Source organism: Pimephales promelas, chromosome 5 (genome assembly GCF_988280905.1).
Source record: "Pimephales promelas chromosome 5, fPimPro1.hap1.1, whole genome shotgun sequence".
Lineage (NCBI taxonomy): Eukaryota > Metazoa > Chordata > Actinopteri > Cypriniformes > Leuciscidae > Pimephales > Pimephales promelas.
The window spans coordinates 28601770-28625269 of NC_142773.1; the positions used below are offsets into that span (position 1 = coordinate 28601770).

Below are 23500 nucleotides of genomic sequence, written 5' to 3' on the forward strand. Positions count from 1 at the left end.
CCCAGCTGGGCCCCGAAGTGAGAGGGTCATGAGGTATGCGGTCAACAATGTTTGACTCAGGGAGGAGGACGCCCCTGCCAAGCATAGTCCAATGGGATGTTGCCTGTCAACAACAAGGCAACTCCCATGTCTAATTGGGAATGGGACGCAAGCGCAGGTTTGATCACCCTGTCGCTGGCCGCCTTTGGAGAGGGTGTATAGTGTGAAAGGCCGAAACACCCTATGAACCAAAGGTACACTACTGACGATGCGATCCCCAAATTTATGAGGCTCACTGTTCATGAACTCTTGAGAGTGCTTGCACAAAGGTTAGGAACATCTTATCTTGTGTTCTTGGAATCTAAGCGAATTATGAAAGTTGCTTTTATTTTTCAGAGCATGTGTTTTACAATATATGGCTATAACTGTCATAACTGTCAAAAGAGTTTTGAGTTTTTCTTTGTTCAATTTGCACACTGAATATGCCCCCGAACCCCCCCTAGAGGGACAGAGGTGCACTGACCAATACTATAAACATCTTGTGAGAAAGACTGGTATGTTGCGTATTGCCAATGCAATTGGAGAATTGTATTTTAAACTTAATAGTTATTTCATCTCACTCATTAGATGGCGTTGGTGGTTTTAATAGGAGTTGTTGGTATACATATTCAAGGGTGTCCACAGTTCAGTTGTGTTTATGTTCATATGTAGTGGGCCAGTCTGGGCCAAAATGCCCGGGCCGATTTTTTGTCCCAGTTCTGCCCTTTATCCCTAATGTTTCAGAAACCCGAAAAGTGACCTTAACCCGACCATAACCCGAAAATTGGCTGCATGTAAACGTAGTCACTTTCATCAGAAAGATTTTTTTTTTTTATTGTAGAAGTTAGTGCAGCACCTTAATAATGACCGGATTTTTGGTTGAACCCTTAAAGTGCGCACTCACAGTTATATTTCAGGCCTTAAAAAGCTGATATGTGGAAAGTTTGTCAATTTCCTCCCTTAAATGTTGGTATAACATACTTGCTCTTATCATCTGTGCTTATCTGGCCGGTAAGTTAAAGTCTAATCAAGTCTTTTCATGGTTTCAGATATATTTTGGTTTGGAGATTAAATAGCCTGTTTAAAATTCGTTGGAAGATTTTCATGCGCCAGTAATGTCATGGATTACGATTAGTAATATGATATTAAAATAATTCGAAATGCACTTAATTGCTTAATTATGTCAATGGGCTCCTGCCTGTTTCGTTCACAGGCTGATAGCATCATCGGATTGCATTGTATGACACCTTAATTACAATATTAATTCTTACACTTGACAATGCAATTCTCTGTTTTTTTTTATTAAAAACTTGCTGTTTTGTTGACCCAGCAGGGTATGCGACATGCAGAAGAAAATACTGGTGCTGTCTCACTTTTGCAAGATCAATCAATCTCTAATAAATATATAATTTTTTTTTTCATTTTTGGGTGAACTAACCCTTTAAGTGCTTGACCTTTAGAAAAAAGAAAAGAAAAACTGGAGTTGGGCTATCCAAGTTTTCAACTTGAGCATGTCTCAGAAGTTCCTGTTCAGCTTGTGTATAGTCGTCAGCAGAGAGTTCACTTTCGTCTGCCGCCCCATGAAGGGAAATAGCAGTAGCCTTAATCAGATCTTGAAGTGAATTGTATCGAGAGATATCTGGGATATCAGTTTGACTGGAGGATAGCACTCCACAGAAAGTATAACTGATGTCTTCTTGGATGTCATCGCTTACAACATCATGAGGCTGTTTGGGCCATCAACTAACTGACTGAGTTAAGAACTGTGGACCTTGATTCCATCGGCTTTTATCCGTCTCCTCTGGTATCAGCTTTGAGATATAGCCTGCCTTTTCAAGTTTCTGCACTTCTTTAACATACACTGAAGCAAGATCTGTGTTCTGCAAAAGGTGTTTTTCTGTGCTTCTTAAATGGGCTGTTACTGCTTCTTTAGCTGATTGCAAAGGTGGAAGATTTCTTCTTTGGTGGAGAGGTGTTGCATACCTTTGAATGTCTCCGACTGCCACCCTGATTGTTTTTCTCCTCAAGAATTTGCACCGCTTCTGTGTCTTGCCTTCTGCGTCTCACTCCTATACGGAAGTCTGTCCATTTGCCACAATTTCTGTACATTGTTAAAAAGTTTGGCTTCTGCTGACAAAGGGGAGGTTAATAGACACTGTTGTGGTAAGAGATGAATGGCAAGGAATTTTGACGGGCCCTGCAGAGTCCACATGAGTCTGGTTTTCACAGCGGCAGGACCACCAGGAGGTCCGAGACGTACTGGCTCTGTAGCTGTGATTAAATGTGGATAATCTGAGCCAATGATTAAGAGTGGTTGAGCCTGCTGCAATGAGGGAATGGGCAGACCTTGCAGATCTCTGTATTTCTTCTGCAGCAACTTAACAGGGTAAGTGTGTTTTGCTCACAGCCACACCTAAAGCACTTCTGATTTGACTTGAGCCAAGACTCCACTTGATCTTGATTCAGCAGTTTGAAATTAGCGCACTGATTGAAGTAATGCTGCACACAGTTGCAGAAGGGGTAGTACTTTGTTGGTTTCTCCTTCTTGACTGCTGTAACACTTGCTGGTTTACTCTGTTCTCCACCAAGCAAGACAGTAGCAAATCGTTGAACCGGCTTGCAATTCCTTTGCTGTTCTCTCTGTGGCTGAGAGTAGGCTCTGCTTACATTACAAACGTATTGTGACTCATCCTCTTGTATTCTGAGCTCATATTCTAGCCAATCGCTGAGTTCTATCAGTGTTGGAACTGGGTTCTGAATGGGGTTAACAAACCTTCTGAAGTTTGCTTTAAGATCATGAGGCAATTTGGCAAGGAGACGTTAAACATGTGACCCACATTTGAGCTCTGTCCATCCTTTAGCTCCAAGTTGGTCCAGCATTCCAACTAATGCACGCACTTTGAGGGCAAACAGTCTAAAAGATTTAGTGTCACCACTCCTGATTTTTGGGCCATCCATCAATTCTCCAATTCTTTGTAGTGCGAGTTGATGTGGTTGACCATAAAGTGCAGTTAGAGACCTCATGGTGTTGGTGTATGGGTACCTGCCGTTGACGTACAAGTCTGCAGTGAGCAAGGCATTCTCCTGTTTCAGATGATCAACGAGTATTTGGTACTTGAAACGTTCTGTAGCCTCAGCAGGTAGCAAATTCTCCAGTGCAATTTTGAGTCGTGCAAACTCTCTAGGATCTTCACTGAAAAAAATGAGGAATGGTGGGAATAGGACCTCTGTAGGTGGGCTCTACATGAGGATATGGAAGAGAAGGAGGGCGCACTGGGTGGTATGGCTGATATGTCTCAGGCTGAGCGTAATCTGCGTACTGTCGTGGGGTCAAGAAGCTTGATTTGTCTGCCGGATTAGGAGCTGATTGACCATAGCTGTCTGAGTGTCTCTCATATGCATGTCTCTCATGTGCACGGTGAGCTAATGCATCCCTTGAAGTAAGTCTCTAATCTCAATAGACTGGACTTGTAGCTGGAATCCCATGATAAGGTTGCTGATAACCATATAGTTCAGTGGAAGGGAAATAGCGGACCGGTTTGCAGTTCAGACTTTGATCTTTATAAGTCCCATACGTAGCTGCTGTCTCTCGACTGTAGTCCTGAGGCATAAACTGCGGCTGAGGGATATTGGTTGCGATCTCTTTGGTCATTGGACATAATGTTATGGCCTCTGTGGTCTGTTTTGTAGTAACCACGTGGTCTATCTATGTGCCTAATACCAGGTTGAGGATATGTAGCATCTTCTTGATGGGCTAGCTTGTGTTGGGATTGAGTTGGTTCATAAGAAGAGAAAGGATGACTTGAAGTTAGCAGAGTTGCTGAGCCTGGTAGTCTCAGGTCTCCTAGGTTGTCAGTGAGATAATCAATCTCTTTGTGACTGACAGAATGAGAATGCAGAACGTCACCTCGTGAATCTACAGGCAGTGCCCTCATGGGCTGAGTTGGATCGTCTTGATCTCTAGGCAGAACTGGCCTGCCCTCAGTGGCTGCTGTATATGGACTTGAGGAGAGAACTCTCTGATCTGCATAAATTCTTCGCCTTGGAGAAGTCCGAGTACAGGGCATTGGCCGCGGCGGTTTGTTGGGCCAGTTGCTCCCCTCCAAGAGATATAGAGCTTTGTTAGTAAAGGACACCATTGCAGATTTTGACACCATTACATCTGCGAGAGAAAGTCCAAACAAACAGAGAAGAATATTAACTTTGTGACTTAAAGTGCATGTCTTGTAAAGATGATAGTATATGGTTCAGATCAGCCAATAGCTCACCTGTTCCCTCCTCAGTTTCATTCACATTTACAAGAAATGTGTATTGCATTTGGTCTTCAAATTTGGTGTTGAAAAACACTGACGCATCAACAGTGAGAGAGGCATAGCCCGTGGCATTCATCTGGTAGGAGAACAAAGATACAATTAAGTCAACCACAGGCAAAAGAAAAACCCTCAGCAGTAAGGCAGGAGTCACACACCTTTGCGGTTTGAGTCAGGCACAGTCTGGTCAAATTATGAAGCAGACTGTGTGGAAATGGATCACGGCACACTTCCACTAAGGCTTGACCAGGTACAGGTTGGCCATATGTATATCTGGGAAACATCATAACAAGATAAAGAACTGACCAACCACAAGACAAGAAAATAAATCATCACTCACTTGGCACAAGACTCAACTTTCAGTCCCATAATTGCAACGCTGTAGGTCTGCGGTGCGTTTACGGTCACGTCAAACTTGGGCAAAACTAAACCAGAAACAAAGCGCTTTAGATTAAGGCCCCAGATCCGTCATTGAACTTCCCTTACACAACAACTTACCGTATTTTTTGGACCTCAAAGACTTGGGAGACTAGTGCTGGGACTCTTCACTCCATGGTTACTCCATTCTGCGGCGCCTAGGTCTTTGTGTCTGATGGACGGACAGACGGACGCACGCACGCACGGACAGACGCACGCAAGCACGCACGCACGGACTTCCGACCGTCATATTAAAAGCCTACATTTTTTTCATTTTATCTTTAAGTCATTTACCAATTTCTAGAGCAAGAATCAAACTAACAGACGTACCGACACTGAAGTTGCGATAAAAATTCAGGCCCTTGTACTTCAGACACTGGGGTAAACTGAAGTGGCATTCTAATTAGAAGTGCCACACACTGAAATATTCAGATTAAATGCCCAAACAAAAAACCTGATTGCTGAAAGGCTGTCTGTGTGCTTCACTCAGACGTCTTCCTGGCTCCATGATCCGGACGCTCTGATCTACAGCACTGAGGCCACACAGAGATCCTGCTTGAGCAGAAACCATCAGAACGTTTCCATCCGCAGGAACAGCCGTAGCTGGAGAAAACTGCAGAGACACCTGGAACAAGGACCAAAACGCTGTAGGACATACACCAACATTACCAAATTGAAAAATAGCCACATCATACAGTACCTGATTCTGCAAATACAGATCGGTGTCAAACGGCACACTACCAGCAACTATATTCTCACTGGGAAGAACGCTGTAGACCAGAATCTGCACTACTGGAGCCATATCGACGCTGACAGACAACTGGAACGTCACAGAGCCACTTGTGACTGCATCACCAGCCTTTGCTTTAACCGTCTGAAATCCATGGAGGACAATCACTCCTTTGGATAAAACCTGACAGAAGACATAGGTGTGCAAGTTGCAGAACAAACAGACCAGCAAACTTAACTACAAAAGTTATGTCCACTCACCCTATAGATTATGTCAGCACTGTAGCTACCAGCCTCTCCAACAAATGAATACTCCACGGTCACTGGAAATGAAACACCACATTTGAGCGGCTGATTGATCTTCACTACAGTCAGTTCACTAAACAATAGGTTGTCGGGAGAAACAGGTAGGAGAAGCTGTACAAACCTTGTATCTGTAGTGAAGTATGGCGATTTATAACCATAAAAAACCTCTGGATTAGCACTCGCCTGGGGAAGATCAAACTTAATCAGTATCATGTTAGAGAAAGTCTTAAGTTTTACAAAATACAAGTCGTACCACCAGATTCAGATCAGCCTTAAGATTAGCACTGTTTATGGAGAACCCAGCCCGTCCATTCTTGATTGTGGTTAGATTAAACAGCAGTTTGTTGGGCCAGTTGCTCCCCTCCAAGAGATATACAGCTTTGTTTGTAAAGGACACCATTGCAGATTGACACCATTACATCTGCGAGAGAACGCACAAACAAACAGTGAAGAATCACACACCTTTGCGGTTTGAGTCAGGCACGGTCTGGTCAAATTATGAAGCAGACTGTGTGGAAACGGATCACAGCACACTTCCACTAAGGCTTGACCAGGTACAGGTTGGCCATATGTATATCTGGGAAACATTATAAAAAGATAAAGAACTGACCAACCACAAGACAAGAAAATAAAGCATCACTCACTTGGCACAAGACTCAACTTTTAGTCCCATAACTGCAATGCTGTAGGTCTGCGGTGTGTTTACGGTCATGTCAAACTTGGGCAAAACTAAACCAGAAACAAAGTGCTTTAGATTAAGGCCTCAGATTTGTCATTGAACTGCCCTTACACAACAACTTACTTGTGTATTTTTTCACCTCTTGGTCTCTCTTTTCAAGACTTGGGAGACTAGTGTTGGCATTCTTCACTCCATGGCTACTCCATTCTGCGACACCGCGGCCTAGTCGCAGTCGCCTAGGTCTTTGCGTCTCACTGCCTCATCGCTTCTCTGGCTACGTGCTGTGCTCCACCTCCATCACCTCCGGTAATCCCCTTGGTAATGTTGGGACTCTTCACTCCATGGCTACTCCATTCTGCGACGCCACCGTGGGATGCAGTCCTGACTGTGGGCTGGGTCTCCGTCAGCTTTTCCCTGCTCAAGGCCATCCCCCTGGCTGTCACCATCACCTGCACCAACCTTTCCTCCAACTACGGACGGATGGCCGCCGTGGGAAGCAGTCCTGACTGTGGACGGACGGCTTGGGTGGGCGGATGGACGGACGGCTTGGGCGGGCGGGCGGACGGACGGCGGTTCGGGCGGGCGGGCGGACGGACGGCGGTTCGGGCGGACGGCGGTTCGGGCGAGCGGGCGGACGGACGGCGGTTCGGGCGGGCGGGCGGACGGACGGCTTGGGCGGGCGGACGGACGGCTTGGGCGGGCGGACGGACGGCTTGGGCGGGCGGACGGACGGCTTGGGCGGGCGGACGGACGGACGGCTTGGGCGGGCGGCTTGGGCGGGCGGGCGGACGGCTTTGGACGGCTTGGTGCAGATGGTGGTGACAGCCAGGGGGATGGCCTTGAGCAGGGAAGGGCTGACGGAGACTCAGCCCACAGTCAGGACTGCTTCCCACGGTGGCGTCGCAGAATGGAGTAGCCATGGAGTGAAGAGTCCCAACACTACCAAGGGGCTTACCAGAGGTGATGGAGGTGGAGCACACCACGTAGCCAGAGAAGCGATGAGGCAGTGAGACACAAAGACCTAGGTGACCGCGACTAGGCCACAGCGCCGACCCCCTGAAGTGGAAGCAGCGATCCTGAGGTTAGAGGCTGAGCTGCAGCAACCATAGATGGAGGTGGAACCTGGGGGAGGGCGGAGCTAGTCAAAGGCGAAAGAGGTGGAGAGCCGTAGGGCAGCAAGTCCATGGCGAAGAAGATGTAATGTCCAACAGAGGGAGGCTGAATGGCCGAGGTCCACGCTGGAGTCAAGGGTGGTAAGAGAGCACAGCAACATTCTCACTGGGAAGACCACTGTAGACCAGAATCTGCACTGCTGGAGCTATATTGACGCTGTCACTTTGTTCACAATTGGAGTCTTATCAAAACGAGTCACGGATATCTGTTAGGAATGATCAAGGTTAGGAAAGGGGAAACAAAAAAAAAACACATGACCATCATCCATTTGATCACTGGATGGCAAACAAACCAAGAGTAGTAATGGTGTTAAAGGAAAGCTTCAATGGTTCACAAAGCTTATTTTCACCATCTGTAAAGTTTAGTAAACAACTTTGACACAAAAACAGAATGCTTCTGTTTACTTCAAAGCTGGTACTTACCTGGTTCTTTAAGTCCATCAACAGCAAAGAGAAAAAGGGTGAAAATGAGCTTCTTCCAAACACAAATCTCCCTCACAGCCATGAGGACAGATCACCCAAGACTAACCCTTATCAAGCCACTCTTCAGACTTTAATATGTCAGGAACGCATTCATCTCGTTAATTCAATTAATTAAACACCACCTGGCAGTAATTAATGTTATCATTTGATTAGGAGCTCCAACTGTCATTGATTTGAAACACGACACATTATGGAGGTTAGCGGACGAATTTTCTAGTTGCCATATCAATACTATAGAATTTGAAAAATGTATAAGCTCCATTGGAACAGCAATACCAGTGTTTCTCACAGGACTTTAGGTAAAACTGTGGTAGGTGGACCTCTGTTTCTGTAGGGGGGTTCGGGGGCATGCTCCCCCGTAAGAACATTTTTTGTTCTGTAATGTTAAATTCAGCAGTCTGGTGCACTTTGAGAGTTCAAAATTAAAAGCTCCAACCCATATTCAGGGTGCAAATTAAACAAAGAAAAATTTGAACCTCTTTTAATTAGTGTCTGTCTACATTACACTACTACATAATAATAGTTATAATAAATTCCATAGTAATAGCCATAAAGGCTATTGTAAAACAAATGCACAGAAAAATAAAGGAAACTTTCATAATTAGTTTTGCACTAATTTCTATACTTCATAAGCGCACAATGACATGTTTCATGGGCCAGTGTGTCAGAAAAAAAAAAACTAAAGCTGACTTTTTTTGACCAATGCATTACACCAGCACAGCGCCGCCAATTAAGCAAAAAACAAAACAAAAACAAACAACAAACAAATGTATGAGTTTTGTGGGCCGTTAAGACAAATAAATTAAAAAAGGATGTATTGGCTGAAAAGCACGTCGGCCCAGCGGGAATCTCCCGGTAGTCCCGATGGCCACCGAGATAGATGGCCTACATGCCTGGATGTTACATTTTAAATCCTACCTGTTGGCTTTCAGCAATGCATGCAGTTATTTCAATTTACATGCCATCTCCTTTTCTCTCTTTCTTTTTCTATTTTTAGCCCCACAGCATTTTGTTTTATCCATCTTTTTCGACGACAACTGAACTCACTACTTGTACCTGCTCGCTCAGCGCTCACGGCGCCCCCCGCCCGCTCGCGATATTACCCGCCCCCCTTCTCCATGAGGGCGCCTACTCTAGCCTGTTAGTCCTCTAAAATTTTATATAACATTAAAGGAATGCAGAAATGATTTAGAAACGCACAACGGCAGCTACATATAGAAATACAATATAGCATATATATAATTTTTTTTTTTTTTTTTTTTTACCATCGCTTTGGCGCCCCCCATTGTGCTGCGCCCCTATGCGCCGCATATAGGCTATAGCGCATACCCACTTTTTGCGCCACTGTTTCCATGTATTTTGTAGGCTATTGATTTAGTCAACAGCATTTATTGTGTTTCAGACATCAGAACTAACACATAAGAGATTTCTGTTACCTTGTACAGGCGTGACTTTTCAATTTATTGTATTTTTGATAGAATTCTTAGATAGCTATCAGAGGCAGGCGGGCAAGCTGCGAGCTCCTGTTAGGGTTTCATCACGACAGTTTCATTACCATTTTCCCCACAGAGAGGCATTTTGACATTGACAGGGTATGTGTTTCTCACTTCTGTCCTGAGAACCAGTCTACAGTATAAAAAAGTGTGGCAGGTGCTAAACGACATCTCATGCCTACAGCTCTGAAACACCAAGCCCTTCACGTCCATTCATTTCAATTTCACCAATGCTTACGCGTAAGTATTAATCCATCTACAGTTCAATTTGATGCATAGAAAGGTGGTGATGATGTGAACTGAGTGTTCAATTTTATCGCTAATGTAAGTGTGTAAGAACATGTCGTTAGATACGGATATTAAAGAAATGCTATGTCTGGATTGTGTGTTTTGAGAACATGAAGCCTTACCTTGACTGACTAGAAGAATGTAGGACTAATACTGACCCCTATAGGAAGTTTACTGCCACTCTGCATTGCTGTGACAGGTGCACCCCTTGTAACTTCGACTGCTTTGTTTCGTTGTTAAAGGATTTCAACGCTATAGTTTGATTCTTTGTCACTGACATGTCTAAAGGAAACTTACCTGATAAAAAAAAACATTATCTTCCAAATCAGTGGCGGCTGGTGAAAAATATTGGAGGGGGGGCTGAACAAGAGGGGGGTCTGGGGGTCCCCCCCCAGAAAATTTTGAATTTAGTAGATGTGATTTCCTGCATTCTGGTGCATTTTAGGCCTTAGGCCATGCCCTTACCTATACCAATAAAATAACTTAAACCATTCAATACCAATGGTCAAATAATACAATAATAATAATAACAGTTTGACAGTTACTGATAATGAACAAGTTGTTTATTATGCTCTGTGTGCTGACAAAAAAAGTGCAAACGCATAATATTGATAAATTATAATATAGGTAATACAAAAAATAATAGATAATACAACAATCTAGTTTAATCAATCCCCAGCTGTAGATTACATATTTTTGACAAATTGACAATTGGATAATGGATAACAATGTGTTGATACTATAGAAAGAGAGAGAGAAAAGGCTCTGAAAGAGAGGGTGGGACAACATTCTTGCGGGTAACACCCAAGTATGAGAAGAAAGTTGATTTTAACTAGTATGAAACACAGTAATCTAGCTCAGAACTTAAAAACATCAAAAACAAAGCAAACACACAGGTATTAATATTCCTATAACTATTTTAATATCAAATGTGTGTGAAACAGTGTTTATGTGTGTGTGAGTGAGTGAGTGACAGAGACAGACAGGTCAATTCCCACGACTTACTTTACATTATTTCCACTCGACGTCACTGACGCTGCCATTCTGCTCTCATCTGAGGTAAAAAAAAAATGTCCCGTGGTGCGCGTGCACGGTGCACTCCCCTAATCTGATACTGTGGGCGATATTTTCAGCGCCCCTAAACCATAAAATTTGACGACGCTGATTGGCGAAATATAAACTTTTTTGCATAGCAACCGGGGAACTATTGGCTTAAATTCCAGCACTGTGGGGCTGAGCGAACTGGCGCCCTGAGAAGACAGCCTATTGGCTATACTACTACACCAACATGATAAAAGTAACGAAAGTGAATGCAAATATCATTCTGGTGAGTTCAAAACACTTTTCAAAGTAAAACCATTATTAGCATATAATTAACATTGATTATTTTTCAAAATTATAAATTATAATATATATTAAAAAAACAGACAGACAGGTCGGAGGGAGGGCGGCGCCCCAGCGCCCTCTATGGGCGAGCCGCCCCTGTTCCAAATCTTCCCCAATATGTGACTACATATGTCTCTCTAGCACTGTCTTTTTGTACTGACTATATGTTTCTCTTTACAAACTGAAAATTCACCCATTTTTCTTTTTATTTTAACCGTTTACCTTTTATCATTACTTGTGAATAATTTCATCATGAAATTAATTCATCTCCTCGTCTGAACACAAGTGGTGCTCACTGCAAAGCCAAATGACTTCCAACCTAAATTAGGTTTAGGGAGGGATAGGGTTTGGTTAGGTTAAGGTTAGGGTGTGGCATCCATAGACCTTAGACATACCCTTCAGTGGGTTGTACTGTTATTTAATACTTCAAATCTTCTGACAAAACACAGCAAAAATATATTTCCATGCAATTTCAGTAGACAAAATAACTCAATAAGGCATGAGCTGTGGAAAATTATTATTGATGTATAAGCTTTATACATCTTTATTTCTCTTTTCTTTTTTTACAACAGGCACCAACACGGTAAGTCTACCCCTCACAGCCTCGCTTTCCTATCGGTCATGGCGCTGAACAAGGTATTTTGGCTCGGAACATAAGTAATGTGTTCTCAGCACCCGTTTTGACTTGTTAAAAAGTTAAACTTTTACAAAAGACACTATATCTGTTTCGTAAGACAAACTGGACTAACCTTAAAAAAATAAAATAATGACAATTAAGAGAATAGAGCTTTTCCAGGTTTATAGACATAGGCCAGTTCCAGGGCCGCCATAGTGTTTTCTGGGGCCCCCAACCCCCAATTATCTTATTTTTTTGCCACATGTAACAACAGTAATTATCAAGCATAGCAATTAATGCATATACAAAAAGAGATAACAAAAAACTAAATTTGAAAGTTTATTAAATGAGTAAATTATGCATTTATAACTATATACAAATAATGACATACTGTAGTACAACACCATTGTTCCATCTCACAGACACTATTTAAACTCTGTCTGGATGTCTTATAAACTGTTTTATTGAAATAAGCTGTCAACTTGCAATTTCCGTTGCTCTGATTGGTTGTATGTCTATCCAATTAAGTGCAGAGATATTTTCTTTCCTGGTTAGGTTGAAACACGCCCCATAATCACAGCCCAATGGAGCAGTATCAGACTCACATTCCGACTAGTATGATGATATCAGGCTAGCCTAAAAGAGTAGAGTGTACAATTTGTCCTGCTGACCCTCTCACAGACCACAAGCCTTCACAGAGGAAAACATCCTTAAAAAAACACTAAGGCATCAAAAGCCACATCACTTTTTCCTCCCGACAGGCAATCTCAACCTATTCATCTCTTCAGCTTTCTTCTTTTCCTCCTTCAGAGCTTTGTACCTCCATTTAGGGATCTGTAGGTGTAATGGGTCTTTTGAAGTCCTACTAGGCGGACGCTCCGGTATGAATGCAGGGGCAGGAGCTTTACACAGCATGACTTTAGGCACCACTACTCCAGGACGCACACTGCTTCTGCGCATCAAGTGTAGGGGCAGCAGGCTACTCCTCCTCAGAGCCATGGTGGAGGCCATCGCTACACTTTGCAGTAACTGTGGCTGCAGACTGGCACGCCGCTCCTGCTTCTTTGGCACCAGCAGGACCCTGGAGTTCTGAAAGAGCCGCTTGTAGTTGTTGAGGCGCTCGGGCCCCAGGTTCTTCAGTTCAGCTAGACGCTGTCTACGGAGGATGTCCTGTACGGCAGGGCGGCGTTTTCCAACACACGGAGGGCTGCCCGGGCACACGGTGTGGCAGGCGGTGGCTATGAGCGGGCTGGCCAGCGCCGTGGTCATGCGTACCATATAGTCCATGACACCTTCCTCTACGGGGTTGGTCTTCATGCTAAATGAGAGCAAGTTACTGACACACTCTGAGAACTTCCTCAAGCAGGACTTGGGCTCTTTTGATCGAGCCACCAGTTCGCTTAGCATAGGCCACTCCATGTGATAAGAGTCACAGAACTGTTCAGCACAAGGCTGTTCCATCAGTCGGGACATCAGTTTGGCGGTCTCGTAGCGGCCCGTGAACATGGCCCATTCATGTGGGGTCTGCTTACGGCCAAAGTCCCTTGCTTCAATGTCTGCTCCTTTATAAATAAAAACATCAGACAAAGGGAAAATGAATGTCCAGATGAAGGAACAAAATGGAAGGTTATTATGCATGAACTAAATTAGGAATTCATATGAATTTTTCAGCTGATGATACTGTACCTGTCATCATGAGAGACCGCACGCATTCGGCTCGACCCTGAATGGCCGCTTTCATCATTGCAGTGAAGCCATGGCAGTTCCTGCGTTCAGTGTCAAGCCCGGGAAAATAGTTCAGCAGGTAGTTGGTAATCATACTGTGACCTATAATTCAGAAGAAGATGTAGAATACGTTTACGTTTATGCATTTTATGCCTTTATCCAAAGCAACATTTTATGAGTTCATATGAAGAGTTCAGATGCAAAAGCCTCTAAGTGCCATTTGAAGTTTTCTTCTAAAATGATAATTTTTATCAAGCTTGTATATTTAAGTTCAGTGATTTCACTTAAATGGCAATGAAGATTAACTATTAATTGTCATTTAAGTGAAATTACTGAACTTAAATATGCAAGCTTGATAAAAATGACCATTCTAGAAGAAAACTTCAAATGGCATTTAGAGGCTTTTGCATCTGAACTCTTCATATATTCCCTGGAAATCAAACCCATGAGCTTGATGTTGCTAGCAACATTCTCTACATTTTGAGCTAAAAGAATCCATAAAAAGCAACAACGTTTTAGGAATTAGGTGATTAGGTGGAATTAGGTGATTCAGATTTGTCTTGGCACAGCTACTAGAAGATTTACAGCTGTCAGACTGTCGTCAAGCTCAGTTTGAGCCGCAGTCACTCAGACATCAGGCAGGAAGTGCAATAATCGGGTTCAGGCTTCTCAGTTCAAATCAATGGGGTCACTGTGTCCATTTCTTTTACTGTCTATGGAAAAAAACTGGCAGTGATCTCAAACTCAATTCCTGGAGGTCCATAGCTCTGCACATGTTTTGCTCCAACCCTAATCAATCACACCTTATCCAGATCCATTGAGCTAATCAAGGCCTTCAGGATTACTAGAAACTTCCTTGGTGTGAGTTGGAGCTGGTTTGAGCTAAACTGTGCAGAGCTGTGGCCCTCCTCCATGAATTGAGTTTGAGATCACTAGTCAAGGGAGTCAGTTAATGTTAGAATATTTTCAACTCAAACATGAAAGGGTTAATATATGCAGAATAAATGACGCTGGCTTATATTTTCATTATGTGGTTACCTGTAGTTGCATATGGAGTGTTTTAAAAGCTGTCGAGTTTAATTTAAGTGAGTTCTCAGTGTGTATTGTTCATAGATGGTATAAAGTTAAGCCACCTTAACAATTTCACATGCCTCCTCAGTCATTTCATCCTGCAGCCGGCCTGAACGATGTTGGAATCTTAAGTCTTTAAGTAAAGACCACACATTCTCTTTTATCATGCTCGTTTTGTGATCTAGTAGGTCTCTCCATTTTCAGTCAGCTGTTTAAATAGTGTGGTGGTGGTGGTGGACAGTGGAAGCGCAACTTTGGGCTCGGTGCTTGAGGTCCGAGGCAATGGGCTATATGCACGCATAAGTTCCGCATTTGACGTAAGGATGCTCGTCCATTTCCGGTTGTGTAGATTAAAGCGGAGGAAAACCGGAGAAAACGGGATTCTTCAATATTTACTGTCCTCCCGTCTTTGAAATGAAACGTACATACGTTTAGATGTAATTTTATATATAGTTATGTTTATTTAATATAATTTTAAAAAGAAGCATAAACACAACGAGGGGTGTCTGTTTTATCTGTTTTTGTGACTAACGTTTCATTAGTATAACCATGGAGTATAAAATTCAATATAAATTCTCGGTATTGCATTGGACTCTATGATCGGCGGAAGTTATCGAGCATCCTTAATCCTTCACCGGAAATAACGCCGTGCATAGAGCCCATTGGCACGTTGTTAGCCCCCTGGTTCGCATGGGGGAAAGCAGCTATTTAGACCCTTTCTTGCAAGCTCACATTTATATATGCCTCCATCCAATCAACAACCATTGAAGTGAACCAAATAATTATTATTATTATTATTATTTTTTGGTTCAGTAATCTGTTTCACTCGGAAAGCCTATGCCATAATACAAAAGAAAGGATCTCTCGCTACTTCTGTTCACAGGTAAGTGATAATATTTGATTTGCTCTTGGTTTTATAGAAGTCAAATGAAGGCCCAGGGGGGTACACTGAGGGTTATTGGTCGTAATTATATTGCCTTTAATAGATTAATTGGTGTCACTTCCCTTACCTGCTTGTGCAGCAGTCATGAGAGCAGTGTTCCCTTCATTATCCTGCCAGTTCACGTCCACATGTGGACACTGAGAAAGTGCAATGACCACATCCACGTAGCCCTGGTAACACGCCACTATCAGACCTGTCTGTTAAGCAGTGGAGAGGAAAAAGATGAGTTATCTACATAGTAATTTTCCTGAATGTCCATCATTACTGCAGAAGAAGGTGTTGTGCAAACTGCAGAGGGATTGAACCCTGCTATATAGCAGTTTATTGTAAATGGTAAATGGACTGCATTTATATAGCGCTTTCATAGACCTAATGGCCACCAAGGCGCTTTACATATTGCCTCACATTCACCCATTCACACACTCATTCATACACCGACGGCGGTGTCAGCCATGCAAGGCGCCAGCCAGCTCGTCGGGAGCAGCTGGGGTTAGGTGTCTTGCTCATGGACACCTCGACACTTGGTCAGGTGGAACCGAGGATTGAACCACCAACCCTTCGGTTTGTAGACAAACCACATGAACCACTGAGCCACTGCCGCCCCATTATTGTAGGCAGGGATTGTTGCAGGGTGAGTTTCCAGATCCATCTTTGGAGGAAACACTTGGGTTTAGTGGTCTTATTTATGAGGTTGATGAGCTCTTGATCTTTAAAATAAATGTGTCAACTGGTAATTAGAATGGCAAGTGTAGCCTATGCTGTAGTAAGGTCAGTCAATATTACTGGAATGTCACCACTGTGCATTTATATGTGCATTTAAGGGTGAAATGTGTATTTTATTTCCCGGAAACTTCCCCTCATCTTGCATTGGTTGGACATGAGATAACCTCACCCAAAGTCTATTAACTAATTTGCGAGTGTTGCTCAAACAAGCAATGTTTTGAATACACCTCATAAGCCAGTGTTTACACTATTCTTGGAAATCGTCTGGGCAATGACTGGCTTAAAGGGGTCATATAATGCCATTTTCGTACAAGTTAATTTATAGGTTCTAAATGAAAAGTTTGTAAGATTCAGACAGATCATTAACTAAAAAAAAGTTGGTTTAGGGTTTAGTTACCTTTTAAGATAGGAAAAAAGTACACATTCAGACTAAATAACACACTCTAAAAAATGCTGGGTTGTTTTAATGCAAATTTGGGTCAAATGTGGACAAACCCAGCCTTTGGGTTAAATTTTTAAATAACATTTTTAACCACACGTTTGGCTTTGTCCATATTTGACCCAAAATTGGGTTAAACCAACCCAGCATTTTTTAGAGTGCAGTTATGCTGTAAATGGAGAATAATTGTTATTTGTAACGTATAACAGTTAAGCATAACAAACTGTACAAATGAGCACAGAGACAAATGCAGTGCAGGGGAGACCTGCTCTTTGAACGTAAGTAAAATCTCAATAGAATTCTCAATAGAAAACTGAGAAAGTAAAGTAGACTGAATTTTGCATTTGAGGTATAAATGATGATTATATCAGAGTTTCCAGCAAGAGATTCTGCCAGTCCTGTTTTCTCTATTGTAAATTATATGAATCAGATTACTGAGACTCTTTGTCTTAAATGGCTTTGGGAGCCCCTGGCTCAGCTTGAATAGTTATGCTGATTGGATTAGGATTTGTATCACTCTTAGTCTTGGGCAGGTTTCTAAACCGGTATACTTAATTTACCTGCTTTGTTTAATAGTGTCTCATCACAATGTAAATCCCCGCCCCTAAATATACATAGATTACAAGGGAAAGTTCCCTTAGTCAGACTTGATGACTGCAGCTACCACCAGCACAGCTCGTGCTCTCAATAAAGAATCCTGCTGAAGGACAACAAGTCTCCTGGTCTTTCCTTCTATGTTTCCTGTACACTTTAGAAGAAAAAAAAGTTCACGACGGTACAAAGCATCTTCCTTTTATTTTGTGTCTCCAGATTGAGTGCTTATAGAGCACTGCAGGCAGATGGTAAGCCCATAAAGGCTATTAGCTAAGATTTAGTATGGAGATCCCTCTGGGCTCAGAGCGCTTGACTGCTGGCATTTATGGTGCTAATTCCAGAATAGCAAGAAACTGAGTATGATCAATGCTATAATATAATCGATATATGCAACTAAATTAAAATATCATTTAGGACTAGTTTTCTCTTAGCCGCCATTAAGGATCTTTTGCAAATATATATATATATATATATATATATATATATATATATATATAAATTTATCTCTTAATATAAAGGTTATTAATAGGCCGAATGAGATAGCATGAGCAATTTCTACCTATGACACTTCATAGGGATCACATCAGGTCAACACAGCACAGTCTCACATGCGAAATGTCATGCTGTCGTAGATGATTGTGAAGAAAAGCCTCTCTAACCTCCTAAAGCTCCCCCTCTGGGGATCAACAGAAGTTCAGCTGTGGAGGTGATTACAAACTCTAAGGTGAAATACAAACTTTAAGCTATCAAATGTGCATCCCCAGTCAGCAGGTTTCCTGAAACTAAAATCTCATATTTTTTTGTTTAATTTTCAGCACTGTGAAAACAGGTTGAGCACTGCCGAGACTGATAAACAGGATCATTAAATATAAGTGCTTAATGGTGCTGTTTAACTGTGCTACACATAATTTCCCCAGTCCTAATGGTGGTAGAATAAGATTTGTATTAAACAAATGATCGGGGATTGTGTTAGTTGAGACGAGACATTTACATGCAAATGGGTCGTAGAGTCTTAAGGAGGACTGCATGTCTTTAACTGCCACACACACAGCCTGCTGCGTTGGGGAAAACAAGAGCCTTTTTATCTCTGTGTGAGTAACCGTTTGTTTCTGTGCATGTATGTGTAGTTTCTGTTTGTGTCCCGAACATTGAGTTTTCAAACTGTGTTGCATAAGAGTGAGTCACAAACCAAGCGTCCAGTTCGACACATTCTCATCCCAAGACGTCATCTAACTACGCTTTTGACCATCCGTCAACATCCAACGTTTTAGGGTACCCTTTAGCGTCAGTTAGATGACGCATGTAGGTTTAGGTCTGGGGTAGGGTTAGGATTAGATAGCATCATCTCACTGACGTTAAAGGGTACCCTAAAATGTTGGATGTTGACGTATGGTCAGTTATATGACGTCTTGGGATTAGAACTGTCCAGTTCTATTCAGCAATGATGAACGGTTAAAGGGATAGTTCACTTTGAAATTAATTTTTGATATGTTTTTAGCTAAGATGTAGGTATCTTTGTTTCCACAGTATTTTCAATTTTGACATTTTTCGGTCCAACCGTTCTTGTCTGTCAGTCATATTAATGCAGGTATGGGGGTCCACGTCAAAAAGCATGCACAGAGAAGTCAAAATTAAACATGATTTAATGACTCGTAAATGTAAGTACACATTGCTGGCCTAAGACACGAAACGAGCGGTTTGCGTGAGAAAACAAACAGTATTTATATCGTTTTACCCCGCGTAATCACATTCACGTCCAAGTGATATGAATCAGTTGTGCAATGTCCAACTGAACCGAACTGAATCATGTTCAAAGTTCCGCCTGAGGTGATCGCTTGCGTGTGTACGTCACGCAATATTTACACGGAGATTCTAAGATTTACCTTTTTCTAAACATATTTAGATTTACCGAAATCGTCTTCCATTGCGATTTTCTGTATCTATTATGTTTAGTGAAAGGTAAAACTTCCGAAATCTCTGTATAAACAAAGAGTGACGTAGGTGCACAAGCGATCACTTCCGGCGCATGCGCAGACTGAAGCGCCTGTGCCATCAGATCAGTTTGACATCGCTGTGGTAGTACGAGGTAAAAACGATATAAATACTGTTCGTTTTCTCACACAAACCGCTCGTTTCGTGTCTTAGACCATCAATGTGTACTTACATTTACGAGTCATTCAATCATGTTTAATTTTGACTTCTCTGTGCATGCTCTTTAAGGTGAACCCAGGGTGGACCCCCTGAACCTCCATTATATGACTGACAGACAACAACGGTTTGACCGAAAAATATCAAAATTTAAAATACTGTGAACACCTACATCTTGGATGACCTTGAGGTAAGCTAAAACATATCAACAATTAATTTCAAAGTGAGCTATCCCTTTCAATAAGACGTTTATTAACAAATTCAATGCTTGTGCCAAGCGGCAAAGTGCACCAGAGAATCTTTTGGTCTCAGTAGCAGCAGAAGCACAAAAGAGGGGAGCAGGTGATGCTTCATTTATTATAGGTTCTATTTTTAGGAAGACCGACACGTTTAGCAGTAGTCAGTGCAATTTGAGTTGAAATGATTCACTGAGGAAGGAAGTCATCTCAATTCTCACATATAATTTACCATGACAAGGTGGCAGAGTCAAATTTAGACTTTTATGGCCTGCAGCTAGACTCCCTTGAGTGGAATTACACTTACATTATAAGGTCTGTGCTAAATGGACAAATTAGGGTTTCTCTCCTCTATTATGACATGCCGGAGAAAAAAAATCCCTGTCTACTGTCTAGGCAGAGCCCTGCAGTATTTTCACATCTTGGAGAGCCTTTAAAAGCTCATTCGTGATTATGATCTGCTTGGGCTGCATCTCATGCAATTCAAACTCCGGGCTTTGCTGGCTGGTGCACCCATTATATTTCGGCTGCAGATCACAGTCACACCACAACTGGACATCAAGTCAAGACATAGATTTGAATTAGAAATGTCATGAATCTTTTGTGGACATTTTCTGTACACACAAAAGTGTTATTTTAGCTTTATTTTTATACTATTACGTTTAATTTTAGTTTTAGTAATTTTGCTACTGTGCTTTTTCCATGGACACCCTTGTAGCCCCTTGGCCACCCATTTTTAAACTCCTGGACTTGACAATGAGCCATTTATTTACATATTGTGATTGTCATGTCAGTGAAAACCTAACTACAATTTAATATTTTTAGACTCGATGCAATTTCATGTCAAGAAGGCACATGTTTTACTTACAGCCGCCATCCGAGCCAGATGTCTTTTCTTATAGATTTGCCTTTAATGTTATATGGATGAAAGTCTCAGCCTCGCTTTTGCGCTACATCGATATTTATGGAGGAAGGAGACAGCCGCCTGAGCTCATTCCCTGAGGAGCACTGCGTGGATCATTCATGTTTAAAGACTCTTTGATATGATAATAGCCTTGCATAAACATGACACTGTTATCACCGACATTGTCATAACTGTAAGCTTCTCAGGGTTAAGGGGAGTGAAAGCCCGTCTCCCAGTCAAGAATGGCATCCTTTAAACACATGATTTAGCTGAATGGATCCTGGAAAGTAACATGTTCATTATTCCAGTATTCAGAAAAATCAAAGCATGGATGGTAATGATAGAGATTTTCTCACACTGCATGAGTGTGTTCCTGCAATTGAATTCTTAACTGAGAATGTTTCAACTGCCTGTGTTGCTAAAAATGAAAAAGACTAAAATAAACATAAGACCACTTAAAAGACAAATGTGAGTCTTAATATTCAGTGACAACTGGTGTTTGATCCACAATCTTCTTTGTGAAATTGAAAATAACAAAAGAGCACTACAATATTTATATCAAAAATGTTTCATTTTCTATAAGTAACTCATTTTTAGCTTGACTTCCCTAGAAAAGTGGAAACACTAAGAGAAAAAAATTGAGCACCCCGACCATCAACACTGATTTGACTAATAGGTTGAGCTTGGGGCCAGCTAGTTTGGGCAATGATGATAGGGGGTGAGAGTGTTTGGGAAACTTTTTAAAACAATAATTTCTGTGATTCAGTTTGGTGGCATTGAAATTACACATTTCCCTTTTAAAACATTCAAAAGCTAACTTACTCTGTTATTTTTGTCCACCTCTCGCACCTCCTCCTCCGTCACCCCTTGTCTTATCAGGATTTTGACAATGATGGCATTGTTAGTGCAGCATGCTTTGAAGAAGCTGAGTGGTTCGGGGCTCTCAGGACCCAGAACTCTTTCGAAGTTGAGCGAATCATCAGGTGGGTAGAAGGAATCATCCGACAAAACGCTCGTGTTATCCTGTAGTTTTGAAAAGTCCAACTCCTCAAATTCTTGGTAGATATCGTCGTCGTCATCATCATCATCAGAAAGATGGTGGTCTTCATCATCTGCATAATAAGAGTCATCTGTTGGCTCCACAATAGTGGCGCTCTGTATGGAGGACTCCTCATTGTTCCAGCCTCTTGCTTGGTTGACACTAGTGCCATTTTGGTGATCTTTGACCAGAAGTACACCCTTCGCAACACCATTTTCAGTAATTAGCACCATTTACCTGTCCGACAGGTGGAACACAAAAACAATAATCTTGTAGGATCCAGAATGAAACTGTCACATAATGAATGGCAATCCTAAAATCCAGTTATTGACACAAGAAATGAAGAACCAGAAGTCATAGAACATTTAGAATGATCTTTTCTATATCATATCTGCTGTTCTTCAAGGACCAGTTTCTGATTATAATATACATACCCAAGCTTGTTTTGTTTTTCACCAAAACTATCCCATTTTTTCTTCACTGGACTTGTTCTGTGAACCAATTTGACTGTTGTTGGAGAATTCACCAATAGCTCAAAGTGAGGATGAAGGACTTCCATCGGAAATGCATGGGCACTGTTTCGAGAGAAGCCTCCTAATCGCCTTAGTCTTTTTCTGTCTGCCTCTCCCCCTCCTTCCTGTGTGCACGTGCTGAACGGTAATCTTACTGTCCGAGGAATCAATGCAGCACATTTTCCAACTGATGCAAAACGAATTTGCATCAGTTACACAAAACAGTTCTCAACACAACTGATGCCTGTTAATGTGCGGAGCACTTTTATATCTTTCAGGATACGAGTAGTCCTGCTGTGTACCATCATTACTCTTATCGCTTCTATTTTTAGCCGACTTTGATACTCACAAGCACATCCAGAGCGACTTTCCACACTTTGATAGCCTATATTTGACTGTGATCAACTGTTGTCCACACAAGCCTCCTCAATGGATTAGTGGAAGGTTAATTGGATGCAGCAGAAATAACATTTTGTTGTGGATAAGCTGTTCTCTCATTTGCATTCTAAGAAAACAATAACAGAATAACATCACTTTCAATGTTTTTGGTTGAACTAAGACTGCTGTTTTCTGACTACTCTGTAAAAAATTGAATGATCAATAAGTTATCACAACATATGTTTTTTGCTTTGCTTTAACTCCAAATAAGTTAAACAATTTGTTGAATCTTGCATAACAAAACAAAAAAGTTGAGAATTGCTTAAGTCAGTCTAATTAAGTTGAAATTACTTACATTTTTAAGTACAATCAACTGGGATGTTTAAGGCAGCAACATTTTTGGTCTCCGGGCTTTAGGATGATGTATTAAGATGTTTTGTACTGATATTTCTTGTTACAGCACAGGCCGTTAAATTATCCCAGAAAATGTATATACTAGATAAACCTGCTTAATATCTTTACAAAAGGTCACGTGATCTAATATTTTCTAAAGGTAATATGGTAACTGATTTGGCCAATTATATTTCATAATGCCAGCTTTCAGCTAAACTCAATTTAATTCACATTTACTTGTATAGCACTTTTCACAATACATATCGTTTCAAAGCAGCTTTACAGAAAATGCATGTGTCTACATTACAGTTTAGTTATCTGTTATCAGAGGTGACTGTCTATTTCAGAAATGTATACAATCACACAGTTAGCTAACAATGTATTAAATTAAGGCAGAAACAATGAGCTCATTTAAGTAGGTTAATTAGTAGGGATGGGGCCGATCCGATCCAGTATCGGTATCGGGACCGATACCAGCGTAATTCACGTATCGGATTT

General features: G+C 41.7%; 2 protein-coding genes across 2 annotated transcripts; both read right to left on the bottom strand.

The window, feature by feature from the left end:
• Positions 1-860: 860 nt before the first annotated feature.
• On the bottom strand, positions 861-6704 carry LOC120481898 (murinoglobulin-2). The gene is made up of 10 exons (XM_039675763.2): positions 6599-6704; positions 6425-6509; positions 6034-6201; positions 5902-5963; positions 5736-5797; positions 5446-5658; positions 5200-5370; positions 4487-4601; positions 4287-4407; positions 861-4180 (listed from the first exon to the last, which is right to left on the bottom strand). The coding sequence occupies exons 4-8, from the start codon at positions 5936-5938 to the stop codon at positions 4548-4550; spliced, it is 537 nt and encodes a 178-aa protein (XP_039531697.1). The 5' UTR covers positions 5939-5963; positions 6034-6201; positions 6425-6509; positions 6599-6704; the 3' UTR covers positions 861-4180; positions 4287-4407; positions 4487-4547.
• Positions 6705-11957: 5253 nt separating this feature from the next.
• On the bottom strand, positions 11958-22829 carry ankrd33bb (ankyrin repeat domain 33Bb). The gene is made up of 6 exons (XM_039675954.2): positions 22581-22829; positions 22154-22418; positions 21503-21956; positions 15704-15833; positions 13584-13724; positions 11958-13459 (listed from the first exon to the last, which is right to left on the bottom strand). Exons 3-6 carry the CDS (start codon positions 21950-21952, stop codon positions 12639-12641), a joined length of 1542 nt encoding a protein of 513 aa, XP_039531888.1. The 5' UTR covers positions 21953-21956; positions 22154-22418; positions 22581-22829; the 3' UTR covers positions 11958-12638.
• Positions 22830-23500: the final 671 nt, after the last annotated feature.

What these genes read in the sequence shown, in the direction of transcription:
- LOC120481898 (XM_039675763.2), bottom strand. Translation starts at nt 5,938, where the DNA reads ATGGTTATAAATCGCCATACTTCACTACAGATACAAG. An exon ending in TACTTCACTACAGATACAAG is followed by an intron (nt 5,798 to 5,901) that starts GTTTGTACAGCT and finishes TTTCATTTCCAG; the next exon opens with TGACCGTGGAGTATTCATTT. An exon ending in ATCTGTATTTGCAGAATCAG is followed by an intron (nt 5,371 to 5,445) that starts GTACTGTATGAT and finishes TCCTTGTTCCAG; the next exon opens with GTGTCTCTGCAGTTTTCTCC.
- ankrd33bb (XM_039675954.2), bottom strand. Translation starts at nt 21,952, where the DNA reads ATGGTGCTAATTACTGAAAATGGTGTTGCGAAGGGTGTACTTCTGGTC. An exon ending in AGGTGGACAAAAATAACAGA is followed by an intron (nt 15,834 to 21,502) that starts GTAAGTTAGCTT and finishes ACTGCTTAACAG; the next exon opens with ACAGGTCTGATAGTGGCGTG. An exon ending in GCGGTCTCTCATGATGACAG is followed by an intron (nt 13,460 to 13,583) that starts GTACAGTATCAT and finishes TTATTTATAAAG; the next exon opens with GAGCAGACATTGAAGCAAGG.